Source organism: Podospora pseudopauciseta, chromosome 1, assembly GCF_035222475.1.
Source record: "Podospora pseudopauciseta strain CBS 411.78 chromosome 1, whole genome shotgun sequence".
NCBI lineage: Eukaryota > Fungi > Ascomycota > Sordariomycetes > Sordariales > Podosporaceae > Podospora > Podospora pseudopauciseta.
The window spans coordinates 6,710,024-6,737,923 of NC_085892.1; the positions used below are offsets into that span (position 1 = coordinate 6,710,024).

General features: G+C 53.2%; 8 protein-coding genes across 8 annotated transcripts; 2 read left to right on the forward strand and 6 right to left on the reverse strand.

The window, feature by feature from the left end:
- Window positions 1-962: 962 nt before the first annotated feature.
- QC763_0021950 (uncharacterized protein) lies at window positions 963-5,308 on the reverse strand (the record flags this gene model as incomplete). The annotated part of the gene is made up of 2 exons (XM_062905417.1): window positions 963-4,281; window positions 4,341-5,308. 2 exons carry the CDS (start codon window positions 5,306-5,308, stop codon window positions 963-965), a joined length of 4,287 nt encoding a protein of 1,428 aa, XP_062771525.1.
- A 166-nt stretch (window positions 5,309-5,474) lies between these two features.
- Window positions 5,475-7,181, reverse strand: QC763_118360 (uncharacterized protein; the record flags this gene model as incomplete). The annotated part of the gene is made up of 3 exons (XM_062908421.1): window positions 5,475-5,858; window positions 5,911-7,032; window positions 7,092-7,181. 3 exons carry the CDS (start codon window positions 7,179-7,181, stop codon window positions 5,475-5,477), a joined length of 1,596 nt encoding a protein of 531 aa, XP_062771526.1.
- Window positions 7,182-7,423: 242 nt separating this feature from the next.
- QC763_118370 (uncharacterized protein) lies at window positions 7,424-8,951 on the reverse strand (the record flags this gene model as incomplete). Its single annotated transcript, XM_062908422.1, has 2 exons — window positions 8,372-8,951; window positions 7,424-8,315 (listed from the first exon to the last, which is right to left on the reverse strand). The coding sequence occupies exons 1-2, from the start codon at window positions 8,581-8,583 to the stop codon at window positions 7,424-7,426; spliced, it is 1,104 nt and encodes a 367-aa protein (XP_062771527.1). The 5' UTR covers window positions 8,584-8,951.
- Window positions 8,952-9,401: 450 nt separating this feature from the next.
- QC763_118380 (uncharacterized protein) lies at window positions 9,402-12,602 on the reverse strand (the record flags this gene model as incomplete). Its single annotated transcript, XM_062908423.1, has 1 exon — window positions 9,402-12,602. The coding sequence occupies one exon, from the start codon at window positions 12,600-12,602 to the stop codon at window positions 9,402-9,404; it is 3,201 nt and encodes a 1,066-aa protein (XP_062771528.1).
- Window positions 12,603-14,186: 1,584 nt separating this feature from the next.
- Window positions 14,187-16,323, reverse strand: QC763_118390 (uncharacterized protein). Its single transcript, XM_062908424.1, has 2 exons — window positions 14,735-16,323; window positions 14,187-14,677 (listed from the first exon to the last, which is right to left on the reverse strand). The coding sequence occupies exons 1-2, from the start codon at window positions 15,708-15,710 to the stop codon at window positions 14,382-14,384; spliced, it is 1,272 nt and encodes a 423-aa protein (XP_062771529.1). The 5' UTR covers window positions 15,711-16,323; the 3' UTR covers window positions 14,187-14,381.
- Window positions 16,324-16,890: 567 nt separating this feature from the next.
- QC763_118400 (uncharacterized protein) lies at window positions 16,891-18,555 on the reverse strand. Its single transcript, XM_062908425.1, has 3 exons — window positions 17,875-18,555; window positions 17,548-17,820; window positions 16,891-17,482 (listed from the first exon to the last, which is right to left on the reverse strand). Exons 1-3 carry the CDS (start codon window positions 18,121-18,123, stop codon window positions 17,315-17,317), a joined length of 690 nt encoding a protein of 229 aa, XP_062771530.1. The 5' UTR covers window positions 18,124-18,555; the 3' UTR covers window positions 16,891-17,314.
- Window positions 18,556-23,360: 4,805 nt separating this feature from the next.
- Window positions 23,361-24,515, forward strand: QC763_118418 (uncharacterized protein; the record flags this gene model as incomplete). Its single annotated transcript, XM_062908427.1, has 4 exons — window positions 23,361-23,754; window positions 23,810-23,852; window positions 23,902-24,080; window positions 24,145-24,515. 4 exons carry the CDS (start codon window positions 23,361-23,363, stop codon window positions 24,513-24,515), a joined length of 987 nt encoding a protein of 328 aa, XP_062771531.1.
- Window positions 24,516-25,434: 919 nt separating this feature from the next.
- On the forward strand, window positions 25,435-27,288 carry QC763_118410 (uncharacterized protein; the record flags this gene model as incomplete). Its single annotated transcript, XM_062908426.1, has 1 exon — window positions 25,435-27,288. One exon carries the CDS (start codon window positions 25,435-25,437, stop codon window positions 27,286-27,288), a length of 1,854 nt encoding a protein of 617 aa, XP_062771532.1.
- Between the last annotated feature and the right edge of the window lie 612 nt (window positions 27,289-27,900).

Here is a 27,900-nt window from a genome sequence, read left to right on the forward strand (position 1 = left end):
ATTGGGCCGACAAGGTCCCCACAAGTCAACTCCAAGAAGGTGTAGACCCGTCACAAGACCACCTCACTCATGGATGAGGACTGTACTCTCCCAGATGACCGGCCAGTCATGCGGCAACATGCCGTGTTCTAAAGCGGCAGGGACGGCATGTGTATCTTGCCCATCTCAAGTACATGGCATGGCCCGGCCGCGTGCTCGATGTTTGCTTCTGTGGGTGGCGTACCGGATTCACAACCTCCACTCAGACTGTTCAGTTAGCCCAATTACGAGTCTTGTGTTGGGGTCAGCCTGGTATAGCCCGCCAACAGCGGGTTAGGTCGTATCAGTCCCACCACATTTCTGGTGTACCCTGAGGGGTTGCATTGCCATGAGGTGAGACAGCACGTATGACAAGCCGGCCGCGGTGAGGATGGAAGTCGGCGCCCCCAACCACGACCGCGCGCGCGATATGCAGGCTCAGGCATTGCCGTCTCGGAAAAAGCAAGCAGCTTGAATTTTGAGACAGCGCCAAGATTTGATTGTATTTCGGTCAACAGGTCAAGAACGACGCTGTAGGGATGGAGCACCTTGGAGGCTGCGCCAGCAATCGACGGCAGGCCCGCATGGCACGTCTGATGCTGGGGCCCAAGGGCCTGCCAGCAGCTGCATCTCGCCAACTGAGGCAGATCCACCGACCGCTGGGCAGTAGGTAGGCACGGATGCATAAAAAATTCGAGGATGCCATGTTGGTCACTGGTGGAGAGCAGTGTTGAAATATCAGACAAATAGGTAACCGGTAGTAAGTTTAAAAGACGATTCCCAAGGTATATCACCCTCGCCTCATCCCCTGTCGGTCGTGTCTGGTGGCCAGCACACTGCTTGGAGAACTTCATCTGATATTTCAAGCGACATGGACCTGACCAAGCTCCTGGTGGTTGCTATGCTTTCACGCCATGTTTAGACAGATAGCCCAGTTCCCTTGCTCATCTCAGAACCACCATTTCTGGCGGATATTCCGTGGGCCGCAGCTCACCCAGCATCACTCCATGCACGTAGCAGCCCCCCATCAACACATGCTCATCTCCTTCCAAAGGCCCAACTATCGGTGCTTGTTTCCCAGGCTCTCTCAACAGCAGCTCTTGATGTCGCAACGCCGATCGCATAACCAGCGGCAAAGGGGTGCCCCATGCCATCACAATGCTATCGCCAACCCGACTCCTTGGAGGAACGATCCCGAATCTCCCGCCCTTCGTGACGCAGAAGCTCTTACCCCCAATTGACCGACCGAGCTCGAAACCGAGCTTCTCATGAGCCTTGCCGTCCGCCTGTCTTGGGTATCCCTTCGCCGCGAGGAGAGCCTCACAAGTAGACACGTGTTGGAAAAGAACGGACGTGTCCATCGGGGGCAAGGACCCCGTGGCATAATCGCAAAATATCGTCCGGTACAGCGCCTCTACCAATCCATCCTCGGAGATCGGTTCTTCGCGCGCGAGCGCATCCCTGTGGAGCTGAGCTGCGAAGCTCTTTGCCTCTAGAACGAAGGCACGTATGTTGTTTAAAAAGGCTGTTGGGCGTTCCAGCAACTCTACTACCGTCAAAAAGGGCTTTCCCAGCAATTCGATTTCGTCCACGATAGATAATGAGGCTCGTATGCAATTGGGTCGACCCGGGATCTCCTCAAAGAGTTTTGTGCCATGCGCACCAGCATTGTATCCAATAGGTTCCATAGCAGGCAGTTGAAACCTGCTCAGTGTCCAGTGAGGCACCCACGACGGGAGACTCAGCAGTGATGCAGGCGCTTTCCACCACAGCACCCGCCTCATCCATAGCACAATGAACGACCAGGGCGAAGCCGCCCAGATATGGTCATCATCAGCGTCAAGCCCAGATAGCTCGAAGCCCCAGCCGGCGAGACCCAATCGTTCGGCAGGCTCATGGCGACCAGTCAAGATGTGCTTGGCACTGTCGCGCAATAAATCTCCAGCAGGCAGAATCGTGTCGTCGTACTCAATATTGATATGCTGGCGGGTTTCTTGCTGCGTCAGGCCAAGGACGGCATAGATCTTGTCCTTGATATTCGAAGCCGAGAGGTCCGTTGTCAGGCCAAGCAAAGTATCCAGTGGAAGACGACCGACACGGTCTTGATCCCACTCCTGGCTGACGGGCTCGGACCGGGGATTTCCTTCGGCGTTCCACCCGGCGACTTGGTTTCGGACCAAGCTCATCACATGGGCTCCTTTGACGCCAAGGATGGTGGTCGGAAAATTGTACCAAACGGTCCAGAACCCAGGTTCGTGAAGGAATGGCTCACCATCGCTCCCCATCATGAAGTTCACGAGGGGAGAGATATCATCCCAGTCGGCTTCCTCAGCTCCATGCTTTACCACGACCTTTCTCCCCAGGGCTACTTCCTGCAACATCCACATGCGGCGAAAGTATGGCTGCTTAAACAGCTCAATAACTCTCAGCCAAGTGGTAAGGATCGTCCACGGCCATAGTTCTACCGTGATTCTCTCATATTCGAAGTTGTCCATGGCTTCTGGGTCTCGACAGGCGGTCTTGTTGATGAAAGAGAGGGCACCTCGTCCATTGGCCGTACCCCCAACCCAGGCGATGACTCGGCTCGCATTACGGTAGATGGTCCCCATCAACGCAACTTGGTTGGACTTTTCATCCAGGTCTTCAACGGAGGCAGGCTTGTCGGCTGACGCGTGTTCATGACCCTGGTTAATGCAGATGGCATCGATCCAGACATACCTACCCCTGTCCTTGGTCTGCAGGGCGTGGAGAAGCTCAAAGACGGTTCTCGTGACCAAGAAACGCTTGCCGTCAATGACAATGGGAAAGTTTCGTCTTTCATTTCCCCACCGGTATGAGATTGCCTCGTATGCTTCCTTGCTGCGGTGCTCTCCTAGCGGTACGCTCACCAGCCAACAGCGAACGAGGTTGTCGCCAGAGATCGGTTCCAGCTGCAACAGCCTAAACTCGGCGTTGTTGGCGTCAAGAGGCGTGTAAGTGTATTGTCCGAGGCCCCGAGTCTTGAATGTACACATCAGGCGGACAGCATGCATTCTGACTGAGGCTTCTAGATCAAGAATGAAAACCATAAACCGTCGTACCTCTCGAATAACGGGTCTAGGCCAGTGCGCAACACTCTGGGCTATAGTAGACTGGGAGTTGTACATTCGATGGTAACAAACTCCAGCAGTCAATGCGGAAACCGCGGGCAGTCTGAGCCAAATGCTGGGGAAGATCCAGCGAATGGTTTCGTAAGTAGCTCGAAGGAACAGCGTCACCAGGATGAACGGGGAGGCGGTCAGATACTTCAGCCAGTGTTCCAACTCGAGGTCAAGCGTATACTCCTCGACAAGCTTTGCCAGCGGGATCTTTGTGGAAGAGGCATCAGGCCATGTGATAGACGTTGCTTGACGCAAGCCAAGGAGGAAGTGGATGGCGTTCAATCCTCCTAGCGTAGTCACCAGTGGGAAGATGAGCATGCCCCCAATGGCGCGGTAAAGATCATCTCCAGCGTAGGATATGATTGCATGAACATAGAAATCCAAGGCGTAGCGTGTCTGCCACTTCGGGCCGAGAAGTTCCCACAACAACAAGTCCCCCGGGAAGGTAGTAAGAGCTCTGTAAACATTTTCTCCGATGGTGACCAGGACTCTGATGTCACGGACTTTCTTCGGCTCAAGCGGAAGCTGAGTTGGTTGCTCGGGGGCAGGATTGAAGGAGGCCAGGATGTTTTGGTGGAACTGCGAGCTAATCCTGTCGAAGATTGCAGCGTCGATGTCAGGAGGCAGGTCTTCGTGGGACTGGTTTGCCGAGTGCAGTGATTGGAGGAGGAGTTGATACGCAAGAGCCTGCGTGTCCCTCCAGCTCTCTATTTGTTCACTAGATAAGATGTTAGCCAACTGCTCTCGCGGCGCAGCAATCTCGTTGTCGTCGTCGAGGGGGTTGTCATCGTGCTGATCCCCCGACTGGTCGGATATTTCCGTTGGAGGATGCGATGGGTCGTGCGCTTCCTCCTCCTCACTTCCGTTTTTGCTGAGGTGTTCTTCCTGCATTCTGGTCCGAGTCTGAGTTGACACCGTCAGCGAGCGGGGGGATGGATGCGGAGTCTTGGGGAGGAAAGAATGCGACGCAACGGCGGAGATCACATATACATAAACCTGGAAGCCATGTCTCAGGATGTCGGCTGACTGGGACATGCAGGAAAGCCCAACATTACTTCCTACAGTGCGGCTGGACTTGAACGCAGCGCTAAACGGATGGGCAGTGCAGATGCCCTTGGCAGCCCTAGACAGGGGACAATCCGGAGAATCTGTTCCCATTGCCAATAGAAAAAGAACCCTCACATGTAATCTCTCGTCCTCTCCTCACACCAGTCCCAGAACTCTCCTGCAAGGCCCAGTCCGCCTTCCTCTTTTCTCTTTGCTCCTTCAACAATGTCTTGTCTCAAGTCCGCCAGCCTCCCAAAAGGAACGACATAACACCCGCTATTGTTGACCGTTATATCCGGGGAGATGCCGGCAAATAGTTGCGTATGTGCTGCCAAGTTTGCAGTGTACATCAGTGGCCACGCCAGGTACGGAAGCAAAGGTGTGTGGCGAAATAGGTTCGTGGCAGCGGCTCCTGGGTTGAGCGACACGCTCACGATCCCCGACGTGCTGGCTGGATGACGATGCGCAAGCTCGGCAGACAAGAAGATATTTCCTGTTTTGGAGTTGGTGTAATTCCTGCCCTTGTCATTCGGTGGTGAACGTATTTCGTCCATTATGAGACCCCCCTTGGGGGCGCTCAACTCGGCCATTTGGCTGCTGGTCCATATGACGCGGACGCTTCCTGGTGCTGCCGAGGATGCGGTCTGCTGAAGAAGGGGGAGTAGAAACTGAGTGAGTAGGAATGGTCCGAGACAGTTGGTTGCAAGCTGCAATTCAACGCCCTGCTTTGAGACGCTCCCTAGCGGAGGCTGCGAAACACCTGCATTGTGAAATAGGAGGTCGAGGCGCGATTCCTTCGCCTTGAATGCGTCGGCGCATGACTTGATCGTCCTCAGGTCATCCAGTTCAACGTGAAGAAAGTCGAGGGTGCCGGTGGACGAAGGGTTCGCTGCTTGGATTGCTTGAATAGCACGGCGTGCGTTCTTTTCTGACCTGCCTGCGATATACACGCGTGCATTCTTGCGGTAAAGCATGGTAGAAATCTCCAAGCCAATTCCTGAGGCGCCTCCCGTGATCAAGATAACCCTGCCATCTTGTGTCCCAAGGTCGGCCTCGGTGTATGTGGGCTTTGGCGGGAAGAACTGTGACCATTGACCACCCATGGTGGGTTGATGATGCTTTGAAGTTTGTTGCGAGTTGTGGGAAAAATAAATTACGAGCAAGCTCCTCAAGAATAAGCCCGTTGGTAGTCGTTGGTTGTGTCAGACCCATGCTCCTGGAGTCCTGGGCCTGTTGGTTGTCCCCAGTGCGACGCTGCAAACTTGTGTACTAGGACGAGGCCGAGGATTTCATCTCCGTCGTCCACAGGCCTTCCTTCAACTTGAAGTTCACAAATATCTCGTTCTTCTCAACCAATATAAAAGTTCTCAGCTTTTCCCATTGGGTTTTCCTGTGTTCTGTTGGCGGCTTCAAATCAAATTCCCATACCAATCTGGCCAAAATCAAACGCATCTGGGCCATGCCGAGATGGAGACCAATGCAGATCCTGGGCCCCAAAGAGAAAGGATGATAAGAATGGCGCCGGTCATTGAAGAAAGGCGATTGCGGATCAGTTTTAGCTTCGGGAAGGTACCGCTCGGGGACAAATGACAAATGATCGTGGAAATTGTTTGGGTCACGGCCCATGGCGTAGGTGAGAATGGAAACGGCGGTCTGAAAACTGTTAGCAACGAAAGGGCTTTCACACTCTCGGCAGTTTACTTACACGCCCAGGTAGTGGTATCCCACAAACAACTGAGCCCCCATTGGCCGCCACTCTGGGTGGAAGCCAAGGAACTGGCGGACACAGGCGCAGCCCCTCGTCGATCACGGCATTAAGATAGAGCATGCCTTTCAACCTCTCCAAAGTCATCTCGTGTGGGTTTGAAAAATGGCTGCGAATCTCGTGTGTGAGGATAGAAAGCTTGCTAGGATTCTGAGCAAGATAATTCACAATCCCGCACAAGGTGGTTGCGACCGTCTCACTACCAGCAATCGTGAGCACCATAAACGTTGCGTTGACGTGGTCCATGGTAAGTCCCTCCAGGCCATCACTTTCTATCTGCTTGATTACGTGGGACATGATGTCAGATCGTGTGGACTCCAGGTTCAGTCGACGCTCAACTTTCTCTGAAACGACTCGGACGTGATCAAGAACCTTGTTCTTCAGCGATGCCGGAATGAGATACTTGAGTGCCGATGCGAAAAGAGGATAAAACAGGGCAGCAGCAGCAAATGCCCCTGCTTTTGGTGTGTTTGTGAGGAGCTCAATCCAGGAATGATACCGCGATGTGTGCAGACAATCGAATGATTCTCCAAATGCCAGATCACCCAGCATATCGAAGGTGACGAAGTTGAACCACGGAACGACATCGATCTCAACGCCGTCTGTGCCGTTATTTTCGGTTGTGACAAGGTCTCGAAGCCGATCCATCAACAATGTGATGTATTGTTGTAGGATGGGCTCTTGACCTCTTAGCGCCGACGTGGTAAATGCTGGTGCAATCAGCCTTCGAACTCGGCCATGGAGATCAAGGTCAACAATGTTGACGATCCCTTGGGCTTTTAAGCCAGGAATAGACCACCGACCATCTTTGGGTAATGGCGGTGTGCGACCTGGCTGAAGAATGTCGGTCCAAGCATCGGGTGTTGTGAACGATAACTCGCTTGGGGCAACGCGAACAACCGGCCCATATCTATGATGAAGTTTTTCAAAATCGTGAACGATGGTCCCGCTCACAAGTGCCCAGACGTATCGGAGTCGAAGTGCTCCCCAGCTTCTGGGACCGGGCACTCCGGCAAGTGGATGAAAATACAAGTTGTAGATGATGGTAAGCACCAGCCAGATCTGCTCGATGGGTCAACACAGCATTTTGGCAGTGCCAGTACCGGCAAACACGTACGTACCATGGGAAATGAGAATGTCCACATTATAAACCAAGAACTTTCTACTCCTGCCATCGGCGCTAGAGTCGTTGACGGTGTTGGAGATGACATGTCACGCTCAGTGTAGGGTCGGAAGGAAACTGAAACTGACCAGGCTCTCGTTTAGTTTGATGTGGCAGCTGCCTTTTATGCCACCGACGAAGCATGTCAGATGAGAGACCATGGATGCGAGAAATGATTACTAGTATTGGTGACAGGACCAAGCCTGTCCTGGGCCGCCAACGTAATCCATGCGAAGCGCACATTGTGATACTAGTATTCCAGTGGGCTGCAGGGAAAATGGCATCACCTCCTCAGCCCCTCCTCAGCAACCCCTCCACCGCATTCGTGATGTCGGGAAACGGGAACAGGGTCCGATTACCTGCAACCATGCCCGGAATGAAAGGATCGATGTTCCCAATGACCATGTACAGAGAATTGCTGCCCATCTGCACCGGAGCCACAACCGCCCCATCAATCACCAGGCCGTTCAACGTCGGAGGCTTCGAAATCGTCCCCAAGTTCTCCGCCTTCCTCCACGTCCTATCTTTACTTCTTAGCACCTGAATCCCCTCCAACAAATCCGCCACCAACAGCACACTCCCCCCATACTTTGGCGGCAGGTAGATCGCATCCAAGTTCAAGCGCAGGCCCTCGCCCAACAGCGGCACATTCACCGGCCTCCCCCTCTCCTCCCTCAAATCAAACCGGTACAACTTTCCATCACCATCGCTCGCCAGCATAATATCACTCCCCTTCACCACAGCCAATCCGCTATACCCCTTCCTCGTCGTCGGCGACAAAGGCCGATGCAAATACCACTCTGTAAGCTTTCTTCCATCCTTGTCCACGCGAATAATAACCCCAGGGTGAGTCCCGACAATGTAGGTGTTCCCCCGTTTATCATGTTCCACATCCTGAAACCCGCCGTATCGATCGCGGGAAATGTCCGTCATGTTCCTCGCCCAGAGAACCTTTTTCTTCTTGGGGTCATATTTCATGAGTTGGCGTTCGCCGGTTACATCGGCTCCACCGGTTGCCCAGGGGTTGCCAGAGTTGGAGAGGATGGAGATCAGCCCCGAGTAGGGATCGCGAGCGACGCCGCCGATGTGGGCCAGGGTGAGGGAGATGCCGGGAAAGAAGAGGACATCGAGCATTCTGTCACGGTAGGGGTCGTAGACGCCTACCGTGGCGTTCCAGAGGCAGCTACATACAGGTCAGCGATGGGTGTGGGACAGCCTTGTCTGTGTGCAAAGTGGTACCCAATCCAGAGGAGACAATTCTCCTCGTCCCAGTCGGCGTTTTCGGGGTAGAGTTGGAAGTAGTTGACGATGAAGCCGCCCCTGTTCAAGGGCGGGCAAACCTTCTTGCCACCGCCGCGAGGTGTCAGGTCGGATGCTTCGGTGTCACGATAGCCTTGGACCGCACTGCTGAGAGCAGCCAGGAGGCCACAGACAAAACCAAGCCGAACCATCCTGATTCTTAGTTGCTATTATTTCATTTCAAAATGACACACAATCCCCAGGCCCTGAAAGGCTTCCAGCGAGCCTTATACCTCTCTGGCTTTGCTGTACCCGAACAAGAATGGCAACTCGTGTGGGCTTCTTCTCGACACCTATCTTGATGAGCCTTTTCATGGCACCAACATCAGAACCCCGAGCCAACAAAACAGAGGTTCGAGGTGCGGCGGTAGCGATCATGCAGCCACCTGCGTCTCAGCTCCTCGTTGGATCTCACTTGCATGGTGGCCTAATGCTTACCCGCATTTATTGGTTTTTTCTCCTGATAAAGCACATCGGAGAGATCAGTCATGGTGGGTGAGAGACGGTCGATTGTGACTGAATAGCTGCAGTGCAACGGTGGAGACACTACGGACGTCGCGGCTGGGCTGTCAGAGCAAAGTTCCCAGCAGGCAGTGTGGTCCTGGACCAGGCGTGCGTGATCTCGGCATGTAGATTGAAAAGCCGAGCCAGACACGGAGACGCAGACTGAACATGGTACATTTGGATTTGATTGTCAGCACGGCAGGGGGGAAAGAGTATTGAACAACCATGGTCGTCATTGAAGCTATCTAACCTTTTTTTTTTTTTTTTTTTTTTTTTTTTTTTTTTTTTTTTTGTGATGGTTGAAACTATCTCTTCTTTTCATTCAGAAGCATATCGCCCATTATTCCACCCAACAAAGTGTCTTTGAATGAAACACGACGAAACGAGGCCGGATCCACTTTCATCCATTTCCAAACACAGAGACTCCCAGTAGTTGAAATCCACCCAGCCCATCTCACACACCACTTCACAGCAGCGCATCAAAATCCACTCCCTGATCCTTCAGCCAAAGCTTAGCCTTCTCCGCCATCATCTCCCACTCATCCTTCCTCTCACCCAACTGAGTCTGCAAATAGGCCAATACCAACGCCGTAGCAATCACGTCATCCCCCTTGTCCATCAACCCCAAATCCTTAATTTTTGCTGTCACCGCCTGTTTGTCCAGCCCAAGAAGCGTCAACAACTCCTCTGTCCCTTCCCACTGTCCTGAAAACTGCTGCAGCGCCACGATGGCTTCCAATTTGTCCGAGCTTGATTTTTTTCCCTGGGCCGACGCTTGTGCCATCGGGGCCCCCTCGTCGCCGATGTCGTCCTCGTCGGGAAGAGGCATCGTAGCTGCCTGGTTCATCTCCTGCTCGTATTGCGCTAGCTGCTCCGGCGTGATGTAAACCGTTGGCCCTTTGTCGGCACTGGAGGCGGGGGTCCATCGGTAGGGTGCCACAGACGGCTTCGCAGGGCTGGCCTGGGGCGCAGGTGATCCGAAAGGTGAGGGTTTGCTTCCGGTGGATCCAAAGAGATACGATGCTGGTAGGGCAGACGAGGCGCTGCCGAAAGCTGTTGTGCCAAAGAGCCCTCCTGGAGCCGGGGGAGGTGGTGCTGCAGATCCGAACAGGGGAGCCGGAGCAGACGGAGCAGGAGCGCACGCTCCGAAGAGTGCACCTCCAGAGGGCGGAGGTGGGGGAGGGGCCGAGGCGTTGCCGAATAGTCCTCCTCCGGATGGTGATGAGCTTCCGAACAATCCACCAGCTGGATGCATGGCGGCTCCGAAGAGGCCACCCGACATAGCCTTGGCTTGTGCACCAAAGCCGCCTCCTCCCGAGCCGCTGTACTGAGCGCTTGCAAGACCTTGGGCTCGTTGGGCTTGTTGGAATGGCTGAGTGCTTGCGGTAGCTTGGAATTGCTGACCAAAAGGAGATGCTGACTTTGTCATCGCCCGTCGAAGATGTTGTTGTTGATAAAGCGCTTGATGGAATTGGCCACCCTGCCGCACATTGTGTTCTGCTTGCGCGGTCAAGTCTCGAGACATGTTTACATCCTGGTCCTTCTCTACCGCTACAAAACTGCACCACTTGCCTCCAACCTGATACTCGACCCCGAGCCGGACAGCCTCACGTTCCACCATGTCAGAGAAGCGACCAAAGTGCTTGGTACGAAGAAGGGCAGCATCCTTCTCCTTGGAGTCCTTGGCGTGGTAGATCCAACCGCGACCTTCTTCAAGTTCTCTGACTGCCTTGCGAGCAGCGAGCTGATGGATTGTCTCTCCGGGCTCAGCAAGAACAGTCACAGGAATCTCAAGCTCGAGTGGGCCACTAGGACAGGTGCCGCGAAGGACCACTGATTTGGGAGTCCTGCGGCTAGCCTCCGGGGACAAAAGCAGGTAGACTGACGTTCTCGAGAACGGAAACAGGGGAGGGATGACGAAGGGAGCCTGGAGTATCTTGGGCTCTGCGACCTTGGGCACGTGAGAATACTTCCCACCAGCAGAGGTGTCGAGCCCCGGTTCCGTCGTCTCAGTGTCAAAGTCAGCCGCCTCATCAAACAGGGAAATCGGTTGCTTTAGCGCTTGCTCGGGCGCTTGCTCTGGTCGTGTCTTCTCCGAGTCAACTTCACCCACATCAATGACAAGGGCATCTTGAACCCTCTCAACAAGCTCAAAATCGTCGTCAACAGTCGTAGAGCCTGACTCATCCTCTTTACCATACTTGATCTCCAGGGTGTAGTCCTTCACATGAGGCGTCAACGAAGCTTTGAGCATCCTGATAACTTTGCTATTCATGCTTTCGTCATCGGCCACCGACTGTGAGAACCCGTTGCCCGCCTGCGCGATCCCTTCAATAAGAGCATGGCTCACATCATTGCCGATACCCAGAGAAAAGACACGGATTGCACCTTCGCTCTCCGCCACATGCGTGTTGATCATCCCGAAGACTTGCTGTTGGTCCCAGATCTCACCATCAGTCAGCATGAACACTTCAAGATCCATATCTTTGTACCGCCTCTTAAAGGTGTCCTGCAGGGGCATGCGCATCTCGGTACCACCATAGTTGGCCGAGATGCTGTTGACATACTGGGTGGCATGGGCCAAGCTACTGGCATCGTAAGTACGGGAGCCCTCCGGAAACATGAAGTCCCAATGGGAGCCGAAAGAGCAAATATTGAACTTGACACCAAGCGGCAAAGACTTCAGAAACAGATGTAAAGCGGTCTGGAGGTTCGGAATTCTCTTGCCGTCACCCATGGATCCGGAACGATCACAGACAAACACAATCTCAGGCTTCGAAGAAGGAAGATTGAACTTGGGCACAAGCGTCGCCATCAGGGCTCGGTGATTGGGCATGGTGGGGTGGGTCTCAAGCACAGCGACAGGGTTGGCGGTGTTGGTGGCCACCACATGGAGAATGAAGTCTTTGTCCAGCTCGGAAGTGCCCAGGGAGAGAGTTGCTGAAGCTTTTTGGAGAGACATCTCGGCACCCTTTGCGGCGCCAACCGAAGTGTTGCCAACGGCAACGGCAATGGGGTGGGACGGGGACTGGACACTTTTGATTTGGGAACCACTGGGCATCTCGGCATCAACTGTGATGCTGATCCCTTTTGTTGCACCAAACTGGGTGCTTCGGAGCAGATCACCAGGGTAGCTGCCATAGCGGGGTGCTATGCTGGTTGGGATTGTGAAGCGGATTCCGTCAACTTGAGCGTCGTGCTTCAGTTCACCCAGGTATGTGATCTCGACCTTGAGGCTTGCATCGGCTGGTATGTTGCCAATAGTGGTGGTGAAGACGTCACTGGCCTCGAACGACTGCTCTAGCAGACCGGCGACCTGGCCTTGAGCTACGGCGTCGTCGTAGGTCTGGCGTGCCTCAGAGCGTTCTTGGACGACTCCGTGGATGACGCGGTCGTTGTTGACGGTGCAGACAAAACCCACAACTGAAACGCCTTCATAGAGAGGAAACGCATATTTCAGTTCCTTGACCGGGGACGAGGGCGATCGAAAAGTCTGGGTAAGAGTAGTCCGACTGGTGGAGGCGATAATGGTGGCATGGGCGTTGATCGAAAGGGGTGCCAGAAACCGTCGGCCAGGTCTGTCATGAAAGGTATGATAGAATCCACACACGTGAGTAATGGGATTCTGCTGGTCCATCTGCCATTGCTGGCTCCCAAACAGAGACATGGCGAAATCCTGTGAAGCCTGGCAAGGTAACCTGTGAATGGGTGAAAAGCAAGGGCTCAGGTGTTGATTGATGGGGTTGGAGTTGTGATGAATGTGAGAAAGTGTCAGAGAGCAAGTGGGAAGAAGAAGCCGGCTTTATAGCAGCTGGCTTCCTTTTAAGTCTCCATGCTGTTGCCTATGTAAATCGCAGGCATCTGTGTTGGAATACGAAAAGAGTGGTGGTAGTGTTGGAAGGTCGTCACTGGAGTCACCAGCTGCGGCTGCCTCTTAAAGGCTGGCCAATCAGGTATTGTGCAGTAGTTGCGACCCACACCATCAAACTTCCCCGCCCAACTGTGCAATCGTCCCCGCAATTAATGGCAGCGCCTTCAACCTACAGCCGCAACGCCTATCACCTCTGTATTGATTGAGCTTTTGTCACACATAGCTACCTCTGTCCTCAACTCGTCCTTCTCGAGAGGCAAGACCAAAGGCAGGCAGTCCAAATGAACCGCCACAGAGTTGACGTCTTTCACAGAGCTTGCGCGTCTCTGCTCTGTTTGCCAATTTGGTTCAGTGGATTGTCACTGATCGATTATCCACCCACTGCAGATTCAACAGGCTTGGCGTTCGGTCTCGAGAGCTGAGTGCAATACGGCATTCGCGGTATGGTTTCATCTCTTGGTTGTCTTTTCCGTGCAAGGTTTTAACAGAGCCGTTGTGGTGTTCTGGTATGGGGCTGGAAAACCAACAGATACAACGTCAGATACGGTACTGTCCACAACCAAAGCCAGCTGCCGGATTATTCAGCATCCGATGACTCATCTCCTTGAAACCAATAGTCCAGCAGAGCTTTTGCTGCCTAACCCCTGAGGTTGTGAATCTATCTGTGATTACCAAAGGGGGCTCCGGGTGAGATCCGTACCAAGCCCCCGGAGAGGGACACCAGCCGAAAGTTTACCGGCGCCGGACCGGGCCGGATGCAACGCACGATCTAACTGCATAAATGGGTGGTTTCATCCGTGCGAGTAGTTTGTGGTTTCATTTATCAAGGGCATGGGCACAGGTCGCAAGCCTGTTCCTATTTTTGGGACAGCTCCCAGGCCTGACATCATATCAACAAGTTTGTCCCGCTTGCATGTCCCACCACTGGACAAACAAAAACATCCCTTGGCCAACCGCTCAAGACGACTTGACATCTTCGTGTTCTTCAACATTTCCTATTCAAACCTTCTCATGTGCAAATCCCGCTTCCCACGAGCCTCTATCTAGCCCCAACTTGAGTGGCCAACCTGGAATATGGACCCAGAAGATGAATCTCATCCTTGGTCAGCAGACAGCTCGCCATCGAGCAAGGGTTGAATCTCTGGCAAAGAACAAGTTTAAATTGACTAGAAACTGCAATTGGTATTCCGCTGGCACCCCGTGTAAATCCCCAGGAAGTAACGAGAAGCAGGATCATGAATAGAGTCATCAAAGCATTGCGGAGGCCGATAAAGACATCAATCAGAATGATGATGAAAACAGCAGCTCGGGGGCTGAACAAGAAACAGAGAAGAATGAGTCTTTGAAGAACCGGAGGGGCAGAGGGGATTTGGTAAGGGAGGGGGGGTATCAAGTGTATATGTATTAATAATACTATGGTTGTCTTTGACCACCAAGTCATCCAATATGCTGGTACTTGGTATTCGGGGTGATTAGTTCGGTGTACTGTATAGATGGAATCCAACTGCTGATCGGTCGGAAGGTATCCCAAGCCCCATTGTGCCAACGCTGAACTCCAAGTTCTTCAATCCATGCTCAAGGCTTGGCTATCCTGACAGCCCTCAAAAAGTAGTCCTCGACTGGCAGGAGGTTGAGGAGCAGACCGTTGAACTTCCAGGCAAGAAGGCAGGCAATGGCACCGGCAACGGCGTCTAGGATGAAATGGTTGGCGGTAGCAACAATGGCAGTCAGGATAATGCCAGGATAGATCATGCCGATGGCAACAATGGCCAGTCTCTTCCACCCAAGCTTTCCAGAGCGTCTGAGGGGAACGGTGGCGATGGTGAGTCCAACAAGGAAGGAGTAGCCGAAGTGAAGAGAAGGCATGGCGGCTAGTCAAGTCAGTGGATTTTCTCACAGGCGAGAGGAATAACACGTTGGGAACTCACCATATTGATTGCAGAAGCGGTTGGTGGTCCACACACTGCTGTCACCATCGGCGCCGTGGACAGTGTCAACAAAGCCATAGCTCTTCGCCTCCTTGGCAAACTCGCCAGTGTAGTTTGGGTCGCTGAGCAGTCTCGGTGGCATGCAAGGCCAGAAAGTAAATACGATGAAGGCCAACAGGTTGCAGAAGGCCATGGTCCTCCTCCTCTTCTCATAGGTATCAGGTCCGAATCGGGGGGCCAACTTTCTCCAGTTTCCACTAATCGGGCGACCTCCGTTCTCCTCCTGAATCTTCTGTCTGGGACGGGCTGTCGTGACATAGTAGAGGACGATCAGGTAAAGGATCGTGCCGGGAATGTGGATGAACGAGTATGTCTTGTTCGTCCATCGCATAAGCTCGGGTCGCTGAAGAAACCAACCTTGCACGGCAGGCTCAATGAAAATGCCCAGTCGCTGTTCCATGTGAATAACCTGGAGGGCATGCTCGCGAGCGGTGTCGACTGTTGACTCTTGCAGAGTGACGGCTGTGAAAGCTCTTCCAAGCTGGTAGACCCAGTAGATCAGAGCCCAGTACCAGACCTCGGCCAAAAAGGGAAGACGCTGAAGCACGCGACTGAGGAAACGGTCCTTGAAGATGGCGGTATTCGGCGTTGTGACCTCACGCTCCCACCTGAAGACCTTCAGCTGGCGCTTCCGCCATGGTGAGTTCGATTCGTCGGTCAAGGTGCCGTCGGAGCCGATGCTGGATTCGCTGACTGGTGACCGCAAAAGGGCATTTTCGTCGTCTGTGCTGGGCCGTCCCGATTCCAGCTCATCGTAGTCGGGGTCCTTGTCGTACTTGAGATGTTGCCAAGGCACGGGCCTGGATGATCTGTATGGTGATGGAGAGAAAGTGGCCGACTTGTTGCGGTTGACAATGGTACCAAATGTCAACAGACTGACCACAATGAGTGGTTCCAAAATGGCCCCGATCGCCATCTTGGTGAAGGAGCGAAGTGGTCAGAGACCGGGTGTTTCTCAAAAGGAAAAGTGCCAGACAGGCGAGCCCAGAAGTGGCTTCGTCACAGGCAGAGGGAGGAGCTTCAGACCGATATGCAGAGTGCAGACCGAGAACTTGACAAGCTCTCCGCTGAGGTCCCGGGGGCTCGGTTTTAACAGACGACCACCCCCTGACACCAAGAAAAAAAAACCCCTTCAGTTTGTGACTTTTCCCTGGGTCTCTGGAGATCTCCACGTCCGACATGCCGCGGTAGGGCGGCTTCCCGTATGGCTAGCCCCTGACAGAGTTCGACACCAAGGCGGGATTCAGCTTGGATGCCACTGACCTCCAAGCACAGCCCTTGCTATCTCGCAGGAAGAATCCACCTGTTTTCATCCAGAAGCGTAATAAAACCCCACATCCTGACTCTTCAGTCTCCAGTGTCGCGTGAGGATTTGCTGAAGGCAGACACCGGCTGGGCAGTTGCTCCGGCCGCATGTCTAGTCGATACCAAGGGGGGTTTCCATGGCATGAGGAAAGATGCTGCTCTTGTTGGAGGGGGCTACCACATCGCCTAGAAATCCCAAGGCCACCGGCACCACCACACGTCCCCTTGGCCCCCTCCAGCAGCAACCCGAGCCCGAAAACTTCACCCGGCCGGCGACCGTCGTTGGTCATGGCGGATATGTCGGAAACAATTCGGCACAAGGGTGGCATCTCGATGTTACAGCACGGGGGCTAAGGAGACACTAAACGAGAAAATGCCTTGGAATTCCACACCCATATCGGGCACTATCCCGCCCGATAAACATCTCGGCGGCAGAACCCAGTCGGGATATGTCAATGACGACACATTGACAAAGCAGGCAGGTTTCCGCGTACTGGTAGTTATGTGTACACGTACAGGTTAGAGACGGAAGTTCACACAAACAAACCATGACATGCTTTAGACAAAAGCTTTCATCCAGCGGCCCTCGGATGGTGATTGGCTGGTGGAGAGAATCAATTTAAGGTGTATATCGGCTGTTTCCGTTTCATGATCAGTACTTTTGCTTCGGGATCTAAAGAGGAGAGTACCTTTGCAACGGGCGGACGGGGATTCGATTGCACGATGGATCCACCCCGTCGGGCTTTCGGGACCCGACTCTGCACCAACTCCTGGGCATTGGTGATCGAAAGTTGCAGCGGTTCTTCCATCTGTCCTGGATCTCCGGTACAAGTGAGAACTTTATTTGCACCCGAACACTATTGGTGATCCAAACTACTACATAACCTGACTACAACTACAACTATGAGCGCCACTCCGGGCCGTCGGCATGTTCTCGGATCTCTAAGTATAAAACGTTCCATCTTCGAGGCGTTTGGTGCTTGGTTTTGTGAACGATCACTGGCAGGATATCCGGACACAATCCATGCCCCGATCTCCGCCCCTACAAGTGCGGCGCTAGGGAGGCTTGGCCGAGAATGGCCTTGCACCCGACGACACATCCTTCCTCTCTTATCTGTTTTAACCCATCACTGCCCGCCGAACCGTTTTGCTAGACGTTCGAGATGGTGCTGTCAGCGACTCTGAAACAGCGCGCAGTCAGGCATCATGCAAATGTCATCGAGCTGCCGACTGGGATTCAGAACCAGACCCATGCCTCCGGCTGCGCTTTGCATACAGCAGCCCGCACACATTGCAAAGCGTTGCTGGCCCAGCAGGCCCTGTTCGCCATCGAGGGCTATCCATCACACCACACTTTTTGCAAGCTGTCGTGCTGATGTCGCTCTGTCGGTTTCCTCGAGTCAGCATTCATCCTGAATCCACAAGGTAGAGGGACTGGCGACACTTACATCTCGTCTCCTTGACCGTTTCCGCCTCTTCGCATTTGACGGCTTGTCGTCTTCGTGCATCCACTCAAGGGTTTCGGTTGCCTTGCGGCTGTGGACGTTGATGTCGCCAACAGCATGGAGCAAACCCCATGATAGTTGGGTCATCGACACGAGGTCAATCTGTTTCGGCAGCGCATGGAGGACGAACGAATCGTCGGCTGGTGTCATCTGGGAAGCTCGGTATTGGCTGTATAATTCAGCGAAGCGAAGCAGTTCTTGTGCTCCTTGACGAATCTATGCTACATATCAATAAGAAGACCGGGCAACAGCTGCTCAGGATGGACGTACCCTCCAGAACCCCTTTTCCATACCATATGAAAAGGATTGATCATGGGAAACTTCCGTGGCGATGGATAGCGCTGAGGAGTCGTCAGACAGTCTGCTTGTGCTCATAGGGCTATGAGTATGGAGATTATGGCCATAGGCTCGTCGGTCCGCCCCAGTTTCTTCTTCTGGAAGACTTGATGCACGAATTGGAAGCTCGCGGGTGGGTGCTGTATGGAATACTGGCCCGTCGAGTTCAAATGCCGACGCCATTGGAATGTTGAGGGCGGTTTCCACGACCCGGTGGCAGAATGTGTTAAAGGTGTATGTGCGATGTGCTCGATAAAGTCATGTATCCCCAAACGGCCCCCGTAAATGGTACTTTTTGGCTGGATATCGTGGCAGCTCTTTTGTGTAGACCACGGTGGCAAAGAAGGCGTTGCAAAATTCACGGGTATAAGGTCACAAAGCCGGGAGATCGACCCTGCCAGTGTAACAAGCACTACCGGCATCTTCCCGGAGACGACTGTCCGCAACCTGGCCAGGCCATTGGCGAGTGGCGACGGAGAGAGCGATGGGCTGAACCACTAGCATCAAGGTTCCAAACTTTCTCCAGAACGTGCCCAGCAGCCATCGCCATCACATCAGGCTCACTTCCAATTCCGCCGTGGCCATTCTTCTATTTTTCCTCGGACCGAATTGCTGCTTTTTTTGTTGGGTCAAATAGGGGCCTCGCCTTGGAGTAAAGTCGACTTTGATTGGATGAACGCACCCATGTTCAGACAATGTCAACATACGTCAGCCCCCTCCAGTTTGAGAGTCTGCTGAAATCTAGCTCGGATAGTCCTCAGGGAAGTGCCCCTGTTGGGTGATTCCACGCCTCCCTCTTCCATCATTGTCAAGAAGAGGTCCCATTGATTTTCGAGAAATTCATCGTCCTTGGGGTGTGATGAAACGATTTCAAGGGGAGACAACTTGAGAGAGGTTGATGGGTCTACTTCAACCGCAGTCTGACAGGGCGACAGTGAAAGTTGCTCCTTGGAGTTCTGGTGAAAGAGCACAGAGGGATCGTCTGTCCAAGGAGCCCAGGGTGCACCCGCGCGGATGAGAACCTGGGCGAGATCGTAAACTTCGCATACAGACGTCGGTGGCAAAGTTTTCTTCCAGTTTCTGATTTGCCCGGTATCCGTGGGGAGGTTCATCAAATGATAAATCCGTCGTTTTTCGCGATACCCGCCAGTAAGGAGCTCAAAAGACGCACCTCGATTCTTTAGATACGTCTTTGATTTCGAGCTTGTAGAGCTGTTCGACGAGAATCGGGTGGTTCCCGCAAACGGTGACTAGGTAGGTAACCTGGCCAAATCCAGCATGCTGAGCTTCTCAGCAATAATGTGGACCAGTTCCTAAAGCAGCTTGATGAGTCCGAACTTCCTGTTGGGCGTCATGACGGTCATCGTTTTCCTCCTTAGAGATGAAAGTCGCAAGAAGAAGTCGGAGATACTGGATCAATGTGCTAGTCCCAGTCGACCAGTGTGGTGAGTACCTAGACTGTTACTTGAATTTGAAATGGATGTTGAGCGCCAGAACTGAGGGAGAGCTTGTGGGACGAAAAAAAAATGAATGAATGAGACTCATGGAAAAGAAGAAGTAAATGGGTGTCGAGCGGAAGATCAGTGCCACATTAAGATCTCAGTCGTCTGGTGGCCATTGCGATGAAAATGAAGGAAGAGCCGTCATTGCTACAGGAGCGTCGCCTCGAGAGCAAGCTCAGGCTGTGGCTCAGGATACACAGACCACTGCTGTTATTGACAGGATGTGAAAAAGATGGGGCCTATAAGCCAACTGGAATGGGCCCTATTCATTTGCTGTAATTTGATGTATTTATAAGTGATGGCGTTGGCAGCAGGTCAAGTTTGCTGTCGGACCCTTCACCCACCTTTTCACCTTTTCTTTTCTTTTCTTTTCTTTTCATCGCCCTCTCGCAACCTTTTCTGCAACCCTTTCCTCAAGCTTTTACGTCCTTTTCTTCGATCTAGGTTTTCCTGACCTTTTTTTCGACCTTCTCCTCCACCTTCAAGTTTCCCTCGACGTTTTTCTCAACGTTTCTACCGACTTTTCATCTCGTTACCGACCAACCATTCTATGCAGAGCTCATGAGTTTCACATCTGGGGCTTCTTCAAGTCTTGCCTATTTTCCTGATCATATGTATCCTACACCATCCAAAAGAAAACTATGGGCGGACCGCCAGCCGAAAGGCGTAAGGTCTAAAACCCTTCCAGCCGCAATGATCTCAAGTCACGGTGTAAGGGAGAGCATCTCGCCAGAGCCGACGACTACGCACACCCTCAATCGCATCGAGAAGCTACCCCCAGAACTCCTGCTCCAGATCAACGAGTCGCTTGAGTCGTACGCAAGGGCCGCGCTTGGCTTAACCAGCTGCACGATGCTGGCCAAAATCAGCTCACACTGCCTCCGCCTCTCAGGAAAGGGCCTCTACAACCTGTTAGCCCTTGTTGAGAAACAGGGCATCTACCCAGACGACATTCTATGGCCCACATGCGTCAAAGTCCATTCGTCAATCTCACCCACGGCCCATGCATTGCGAGCCTGCGGAAAAGACACTTTCAAGCCAGCGTGGACAAGAGGAAGCGCAGAGCTCCCAGACCAGCCTCGGTTAGCTCCCAGCATCATCAAGCTCCGATGTGTCGTCGCTATCCCCTTCAACTTGGCGAGCGCAGTGATGCGCTCCCACAATCTCGGCATTCCGACCTCCTGTGGTCGTAGCCAACGACCTTGATTGCCAGTTCAACCGAATATCATCGTGTCCCAATAGATCTTTCGAGTGGAAGTTCGACACCAAATGCGCCTTTCGCGTCGGGAGAGTCGCTGGCCCAGAAACCGGGTCAGAAGAATCACGCCTCTTAACGAAGCAAAGCACATACGTCTCCCCGGTCGTTGTGACAGCGGCTCACGGCTTGGAACGCGCTAGCATCGACCTCTTGCGACAACTTGAGGGCGAATTTAGCGGCGACACAGGAAGGTGCTCTTGCTGTTCTGCAATGCACCTCCAAAGAGACCATCTGGAATGTTTTTTCAAATCGAAAGTCCCGCTGAAATGAGCTGCCCGTGTTTCTGGGATGAAGAGAAAGATTGCAACCCTTTTCATCAGTCCACCGGATGGAAAGAAGCCGTTTCCGCACACCATCGACACATGTGCTTCTTGTGGCTCTAACTGCTGGTTCAGTGCCGAGGTGCCTCCCGATGGGCACAAGATGGTCTGCGAACTGGTGACATGGAAGGATCTCGGAGATTGCAGAACGTGGGATAATAGTGTTTGGGAGCTGGATGAAGATAACGACTGGGTAGTACGTGAGCACATCGAGATTCCCAGGGCTTACGAAGCCTATGAACGAGAGGCTGAGAGGGAGGAAGTGCAGGAGGAGACAGAGCAGTGATCAACAGGTTCAGGAAGAGGAGGATCTGGAGAGCTGTTCTGAGTATCCGATTCAGCCATTCAAATACTTATTTTTCAACAAGACATCTTGATACACAGTATTCCGGACATGGGTCTCGATGGACACACCAGACAAACTGCCCAGGGAGGAATGAAGGTCGCGTATCGACGTCACGAACTACGGCATCTCATAAAGATTGTCATGGGAAGATCAAGGGGAACAACGGCCCAGTGTTGTGGTCAAAACACGGAGCTTTTATGCGGCTAGACAACATTGCAATCCGTTGATAGCCTGCAATAGCTTTATTCGCCGACCCGTCAAAAATACCCAGGTGCCTAGGAATCATCCTTCAGGACTTTCGGTGTGCAATGCCGATTATGTTTGCCCTTGATGTGATAAGATCAGCCATGTAATATCCACAACCAGGCATTCAAGCTGTCCAAATGCTATTGTCTTGTTAGACCGAATCGGTCAAGTCTTCGAGGTATACGCAAAAAATGGAAAGACGAAACTCAGCGCCGGACTTTGACTCCACGGCGGTATACGTTCACACCAAGTCCTCAATCTAGTCATGCCCTCCGCTGCTAACCTTGTTATGGTGTTTCTCCCGGCGTACCTCGCATTTGCCTCTGACTAGGTAGAGGATCCTTTTCCATGTTCCGTCCCACGGCACGCCCTGGACAAATAACTGCTATTGCCAGCTAGTAAAACACGTGGTGACTGTCAACTCACACCTTTTGAAATAGAAACCAGGCCTCTTGGCTATCCATTCAAGGCCTACTGACCATCCTTTTGGGCTTGTTGGCTCAGTATCTTTGAAAGAGTTCCGGTTGTTTTCTGAAGCGTGGTTCGGCATGTCAGCTTGTGCTGACTTACTCACCAGTCTCACTGTGTTTATCCACAGCGTGCATGATTACGTACAAGCTACAGATATCACTGCAATAGTCGAACTAATTCTGCCGTGGGAGGCACTCATCCTTTCCACTAGCCGTTGCTAGCTCTATTTTGAGGGTTGAAACTCCGACCCCAGCATCATTCAGTCCACTGCTTTTTGCGTACCTTGAACCACATGACCACGAAAGCATGAGGTAGTCCTTCAGAATGACCGGTTCGAGGATGTGAGGTGATACGGAACAAATGCCGTCTAGCCGTCTGACATGAAGCATTTTGTCAAGGTTGACTGAACCCTTCCGGGAACGGTGATTTGAAAACTCCTAGAAACCAGGTAGAGTCCAGGGGTCAAACTTCCCGGTTGGGGCCAAAGCGCCAGCACTTGTCAGCACCATTGCCTCTTGGCATCCTTCTGACGCCCCGGGAAGTGCTCTGGTGTGCACCAAGCTTTCTAATTACGACGGTATGGGCTTAATGCGCTGTATGTAAGGCTGACTTCCTGGCAGCCAATTGTCATAGCCGCTACCAAACTTCCGTACATACCTAGGTAGATGCCTAGATAGCTAGGTGTATTGGATGTCACTGAGGAACATTGGAGTGGGGGCCCATAGCAATCAAGATCTTTCACCTCTGGTATCAACTGTTCTTGCTGCCATCCATGTGTTCAAGAACATGTCAGAGTATACTCGACGGCGTGGAGGCATACGTACGTGAATGGCGAACTAAATCTCCGACCCCTTGGTGATACAGTAAGAACATGGAGCATGTAGCACGTCTGCGTACACTTATACAGAGCCCTGTCAGGTATAGTTGGGTAACATCAAAGGATCCGACTTGTCATCCTCAGTCTGTGTGTTCAAGTCAGTTTTTGTTGCCGAACCTTACAGGTGCTGATCACCGGGGTAGGAAGCCATCGTGAGTGGTTAGCTACATGTCACTCGGGTCTCCGTATTCGTGATGCCTTGGTGAAAGTCCAACCATGCACACACATAACCACTTAGACAGGAATGGCATACAGCACACCTCCACCATGATCGATCGGAAGATAAATAGGAGCGCCATCCCGCCATACCCATCGTCTCAACCGCTCACCATCCAGCCTTCACTCAGCCCTTCCCGTCATATCTTACACTCTTCGCCTCCAGAAACAAGTCTCCATCACGATGGCCCCATCCAAGTCTCAGTTGCTGACTTCAGCTACCGCCGCGCTCCTGGCCAGCCAGGGTGCTTTGGGCCAGCAGCTCACCAAGCCGATCCTCAACCCTGAGTACGACCTCGGTGCCATGTCCCAGGCATTCTTGCCCCATCTCATTGCACCGGCCGCGACAAGCATCAACAAATGGCCCTGGGGGAAGCTTCCTGCATTCTGCAAATCCGAATCCATCCACGAGGGCTTTTCCGCCTACGACATGGAGGTCTATGAGGTTACCTTTGCGGACTGTAGCCAGCCTTGGTACATGTGCCGCCACAACGGGTCGACAATGTCGGTGGGCGGTATGATCAACGCGTTTGGGTCCCTTCCTGTGGGAACCAGAGACTTCATCCGTCATATTGTTGGTGAGTTTTTGGTGGTTTTGGCAGCCGAATAGGAATAACTCTGACATCTGAATAGTCTTCCCCGATTTCATGACACCCGGTGTTGCTGCTCACGCCAAGTAAGCTCCTCTCTGTCTCTTCAACGTACAGGACTGACAAAGGTCAAAGATCTGGATCGGGTGATCTCATGTTTGGTCACAACTACCTCGACACCAGTCTCTGGATCCACGAATCAGGCCACATCTTCGACCGCCAGCATGGTGGAAACGGCGACTATTCCGCCACCTCTGCCTGGCTCAACGCCTACAACTCCGACTCGCATCTTCCCACCGGCTATGCCAACACCAGTAAGCCATGCCCGTTACTGTCTTTGGAAAGTTCTGCGAACGAGTGTACTGATTGAAACCACAGACCAAGCCGAGAACTTTGCCGAACATGTTATTCTGGCCACATACGACAACGTCGTGCCCGGTGGTCTGGCCGGCATTCCCGCGCCCACCCCCAACCGCCAGGCTGTCCAAAACCAGTACACCAATGTCAAGAATCTCCTGGGCAACAAGATCCGCAAGGTCACTGGCGCGACCTGCAATCGCCAGCCCACCCCCCTGATCGGCATTACCAGCCCTGTTGTCTGCATGGGACCTGATGCTTTGGCTCAGGATGCTTGTGTCGGTACACCCAACATGAAGAGGGATGAGAACGGCCATGACGCTCTCATTGCCGCTGCCGAGAAGGAGCCTGGCATCTATGAGCCCGCAAGCCGCTGGACCGAGTCGGCTTAATTGTTGTTGTTGTTGTTGTTGGTGGCTGGGATGGGAGGGGTTTGAAGTGTGTGAACAGACTGCATTTGATAGCTTAACCACCGGGTGAGTGACATGGTGGGATGGTGTTTGTCAATTGAATCAATCAAATCTGTTGGATGACTTGTTATGTTTGCCTTTCTTGGTGGTGAGCCATGTTGCGGCCCCAGGTGCGATAAGTTTGAACCTTGCGGTGTGCTGGCTGAGCTTGCGAAAAATGAAGGCTTTGGAGCACCGCGGCAGTCATAGATGCTGGCTTTGGAAAAAGCAGAAGCAGCTCTGGCCAGGCGGCGTGGGCAGATGACAGACATAGTATCAGCTCTGGATGGGAGGAGTGATATGAGATTCATCAACGGGCAATGCTGCTTGTTCTTCTTGCATAATGACCGCATACCTTGCTCTCTGCAAATACCTCAACGAGAACTAAAATATTCACATGTGAGCTGCGTTCCAAAGTCCCAACAAACCCACTTCCCGCCCACCTCGGTAATCTATCTCCTGGGGAAATCACTGCGATATTGGTGGTGGCCAAGTCGACCCAGCCCTATGGGCGGAATGGGCTCTGCCTTATCACGGCCCTTGGATGCATGGGTTGAATTTGTTGTCTGGTTATCCTGTTCTCATCTTTGTCCTCTTGTTTGCTCATGTGCTAACTGGATGTAGTTAGGCACTCATCAGCCCTGTGCACGGGGATAGCCGACGCCATCATGAGGGTGTCACAGCCAAGACTGCTGCGGCCTCCAAACACACCTTTGTCCGATTGGGCAAGGCGTCCTGTGATGTAGCTATGGCGCGTGTCATAAGAACCATGGGTTGCGGCTGGGATTTCAAGTCGACGACATTGCAGACCTGATCTTCGGGTTTCGTCAGTTGCCTTTCTGAGAGGCATTGCAGCTGTTCAATGCCCATGATGAGCGACAAACCCAAGCCAGCCGAGCTGCTGAGTGCGGCAGCAGTTGAATCCCAGTCAACAACTCGGCCAGCAACTGGTTTGCCACATGAATCGCAAACAATCAAACCAACAGAAGCAGGCAAAGAACCACCAACCGAGCCATCAGCAGTGCCATCACCAGCGCCATCAACCGAACCACCAGCCTACACTGACAATCCCTACATCACCAATGGAAATACCAACACTCAAGCTCCCACAGGGGAGATCGACTTCCCCATTCTAGATCCCGGGACTGCCCGTCTCAGAATCGAAAACCAGAACCTCTACGCCATGGATCTTGAGCACCAAAACCTCCACGCCCTTCTCGACCGCTTCCTCGTAGACCCAGGCTTCTCCCCCGACGCCCCCCTCCCAACTTACACCCCACTCGACTCTGCCTTCATCCCCTCCTTCCTCACCCACCTCCCCTCCCTCTCCACCCTCCTCTCCCTCCCCCTGACAACCTACCCCTCCCCCCCCTACCCCCACTACTCCTCCCGCGACCGGCGCACCATCCACCCCTCCCGCACCAGCTCCCCCTTGGCCGCCTTGGAAGACGAGGACCTCAGACGCCGATACCACACCCTCCAGCAGCAAATCATCTCCACCTTCTTCCACGCCATCGCCCACGGCAAAAACACCGAGCTCGTCACCCAGTTTGTCAAGTCCGGTTTCATCTCCCCCGACTGTCCCAACGCGCTGGGCGCAACCCCCCTCGTGGCGGCCATCGAGGCCGGAAACGGGCAGATGGTCTGTCACTTGATCTCCCTCGGTGCGCAGGTCAACGGGTACGGCACACTACCCTCCGGCAGCCTCCGCGGCAAGGGAAAGCACGGGGGCTTGATGCCCGAGCGGACACCGCTCATGGTGGCCGCGAAGAATGGGAACCTGGCGTTGGTGAAGCTGTTGGTGGAGGATTTTGGGGCGGACGACGGGGTGATTGCTCCGGACGGGCAGCTAGCCCTGCGGCTGGCGGCGGAGGGGGGGCATAGGGAGGTGGTCGAGTACCTGCCGACGAGAAGGGGGGGCGCGTGGAGGAGGTGGAAGACGCATCACAGTGTTGCTGTGGAGAGAGTCAGAAAAGCAGGGAGGAAGATTGTGAGGTTTGTGTGGTTTTTTGTGTGGGATCTGCCGAGGTTTCTGGCTTGGAGTGTGCCGAAGCATACGATCATCAGACCGGCGGTGAAGACGGTGAAGTATTGCTGGGAGAACAAGGGGAGGTTCGGGGGGTGGGCGAAGAGGCAGGTGAAGGAGTTTCCCGGGAGAGTGAAGAGGGCGGGCAAGGGGGTTTGGGAGGGTGTGAAGAAGTTGCCGAGGGGGGTTTGGGAGGTGATGAAGGAAATTCCGGGAGTGGTGAAGAGTTTGGGGAAGTTTATCTGGAAGATTGTCAAAAAGATTCCGGAGGTGATGAAGAATCTGTGTATTTGGATATGGACGACGATGAAGAGGATGGGGGTGGCAGTGGGGAACGTGTTTTTGAGGGTGGTGTCGGTTCTTCATACGGCTGTGGCAGCTGTGCTGGGTTATTTTAGGAGTATTTCCTTGAAGGATGTATGGAATGGGATCAAGGCTGTCTTTCGGGCTGTTTTTGTCGGATTGCCAGAGGCAATTTGTAAGGCAGTTGTTGGCTTGGGCAAGTGTGTGGGTATAAGTATTGTCGCCTTGTTTGGGCTCACAGGGCAGGTGCTGGTTTTCCTGTTTGAAGCCCTCTGCTGGGTGGCCGCATACATCCCGAATCAGCTTGGAAAGATCGTCAGCGCGATATGGGCGTCGATCTCTAAGGGATATTATGAGATCATGGTGTGGATCAACCCGAAGCATTGAGTCTGGTATCATGAATCTCGAGAGTGGGAGGACGGTGGTTATGGACCATAGATACATACCCTTTTTATTTTGCAAAGATCTTTTTGAGCCTCATGTATCATATCACGCCTCTCATTGTGTTAATCAGCCCCTATCTCGTTCGCGTCACCTCCAAATCAAAAGTATCAACCCTCTTGTAAACAAAAGCCAACCAACGCCATGGGTATCTGTATGTGGGTATCATTTAATGCAACCGAAACCAATGCAACCCACAGATCCCCTGTGTTATTCCTATATTCCCCCAAATCCAAACGCAGTCTAGGAACCCTCCTCATCATTCAAATCAGCCCAGTCCAGCCCTGGATAGTATGCCAAATCCACCAGCTCATGCTCACTTCCCTCCGGTGTCGTCAACCTGATCACTGGCGCTCCACCACTAGTGGCCGGGTCGGCCCGAGTGGGGGGAGCGGAAAGCTTGTGCCAAGTGCACTTTGACAGTGTTTCAGCTATCCCATTATTGATCTCGTCCTGCCGCTCCTCGTTCTCGAAATCCTGGACGACGCCAAGTTTTCCATCACAGACGGCTGTCTGGTCGTTTGGGCGGAAAGCAAAGGAGAGGGTGATTCCCGTGCC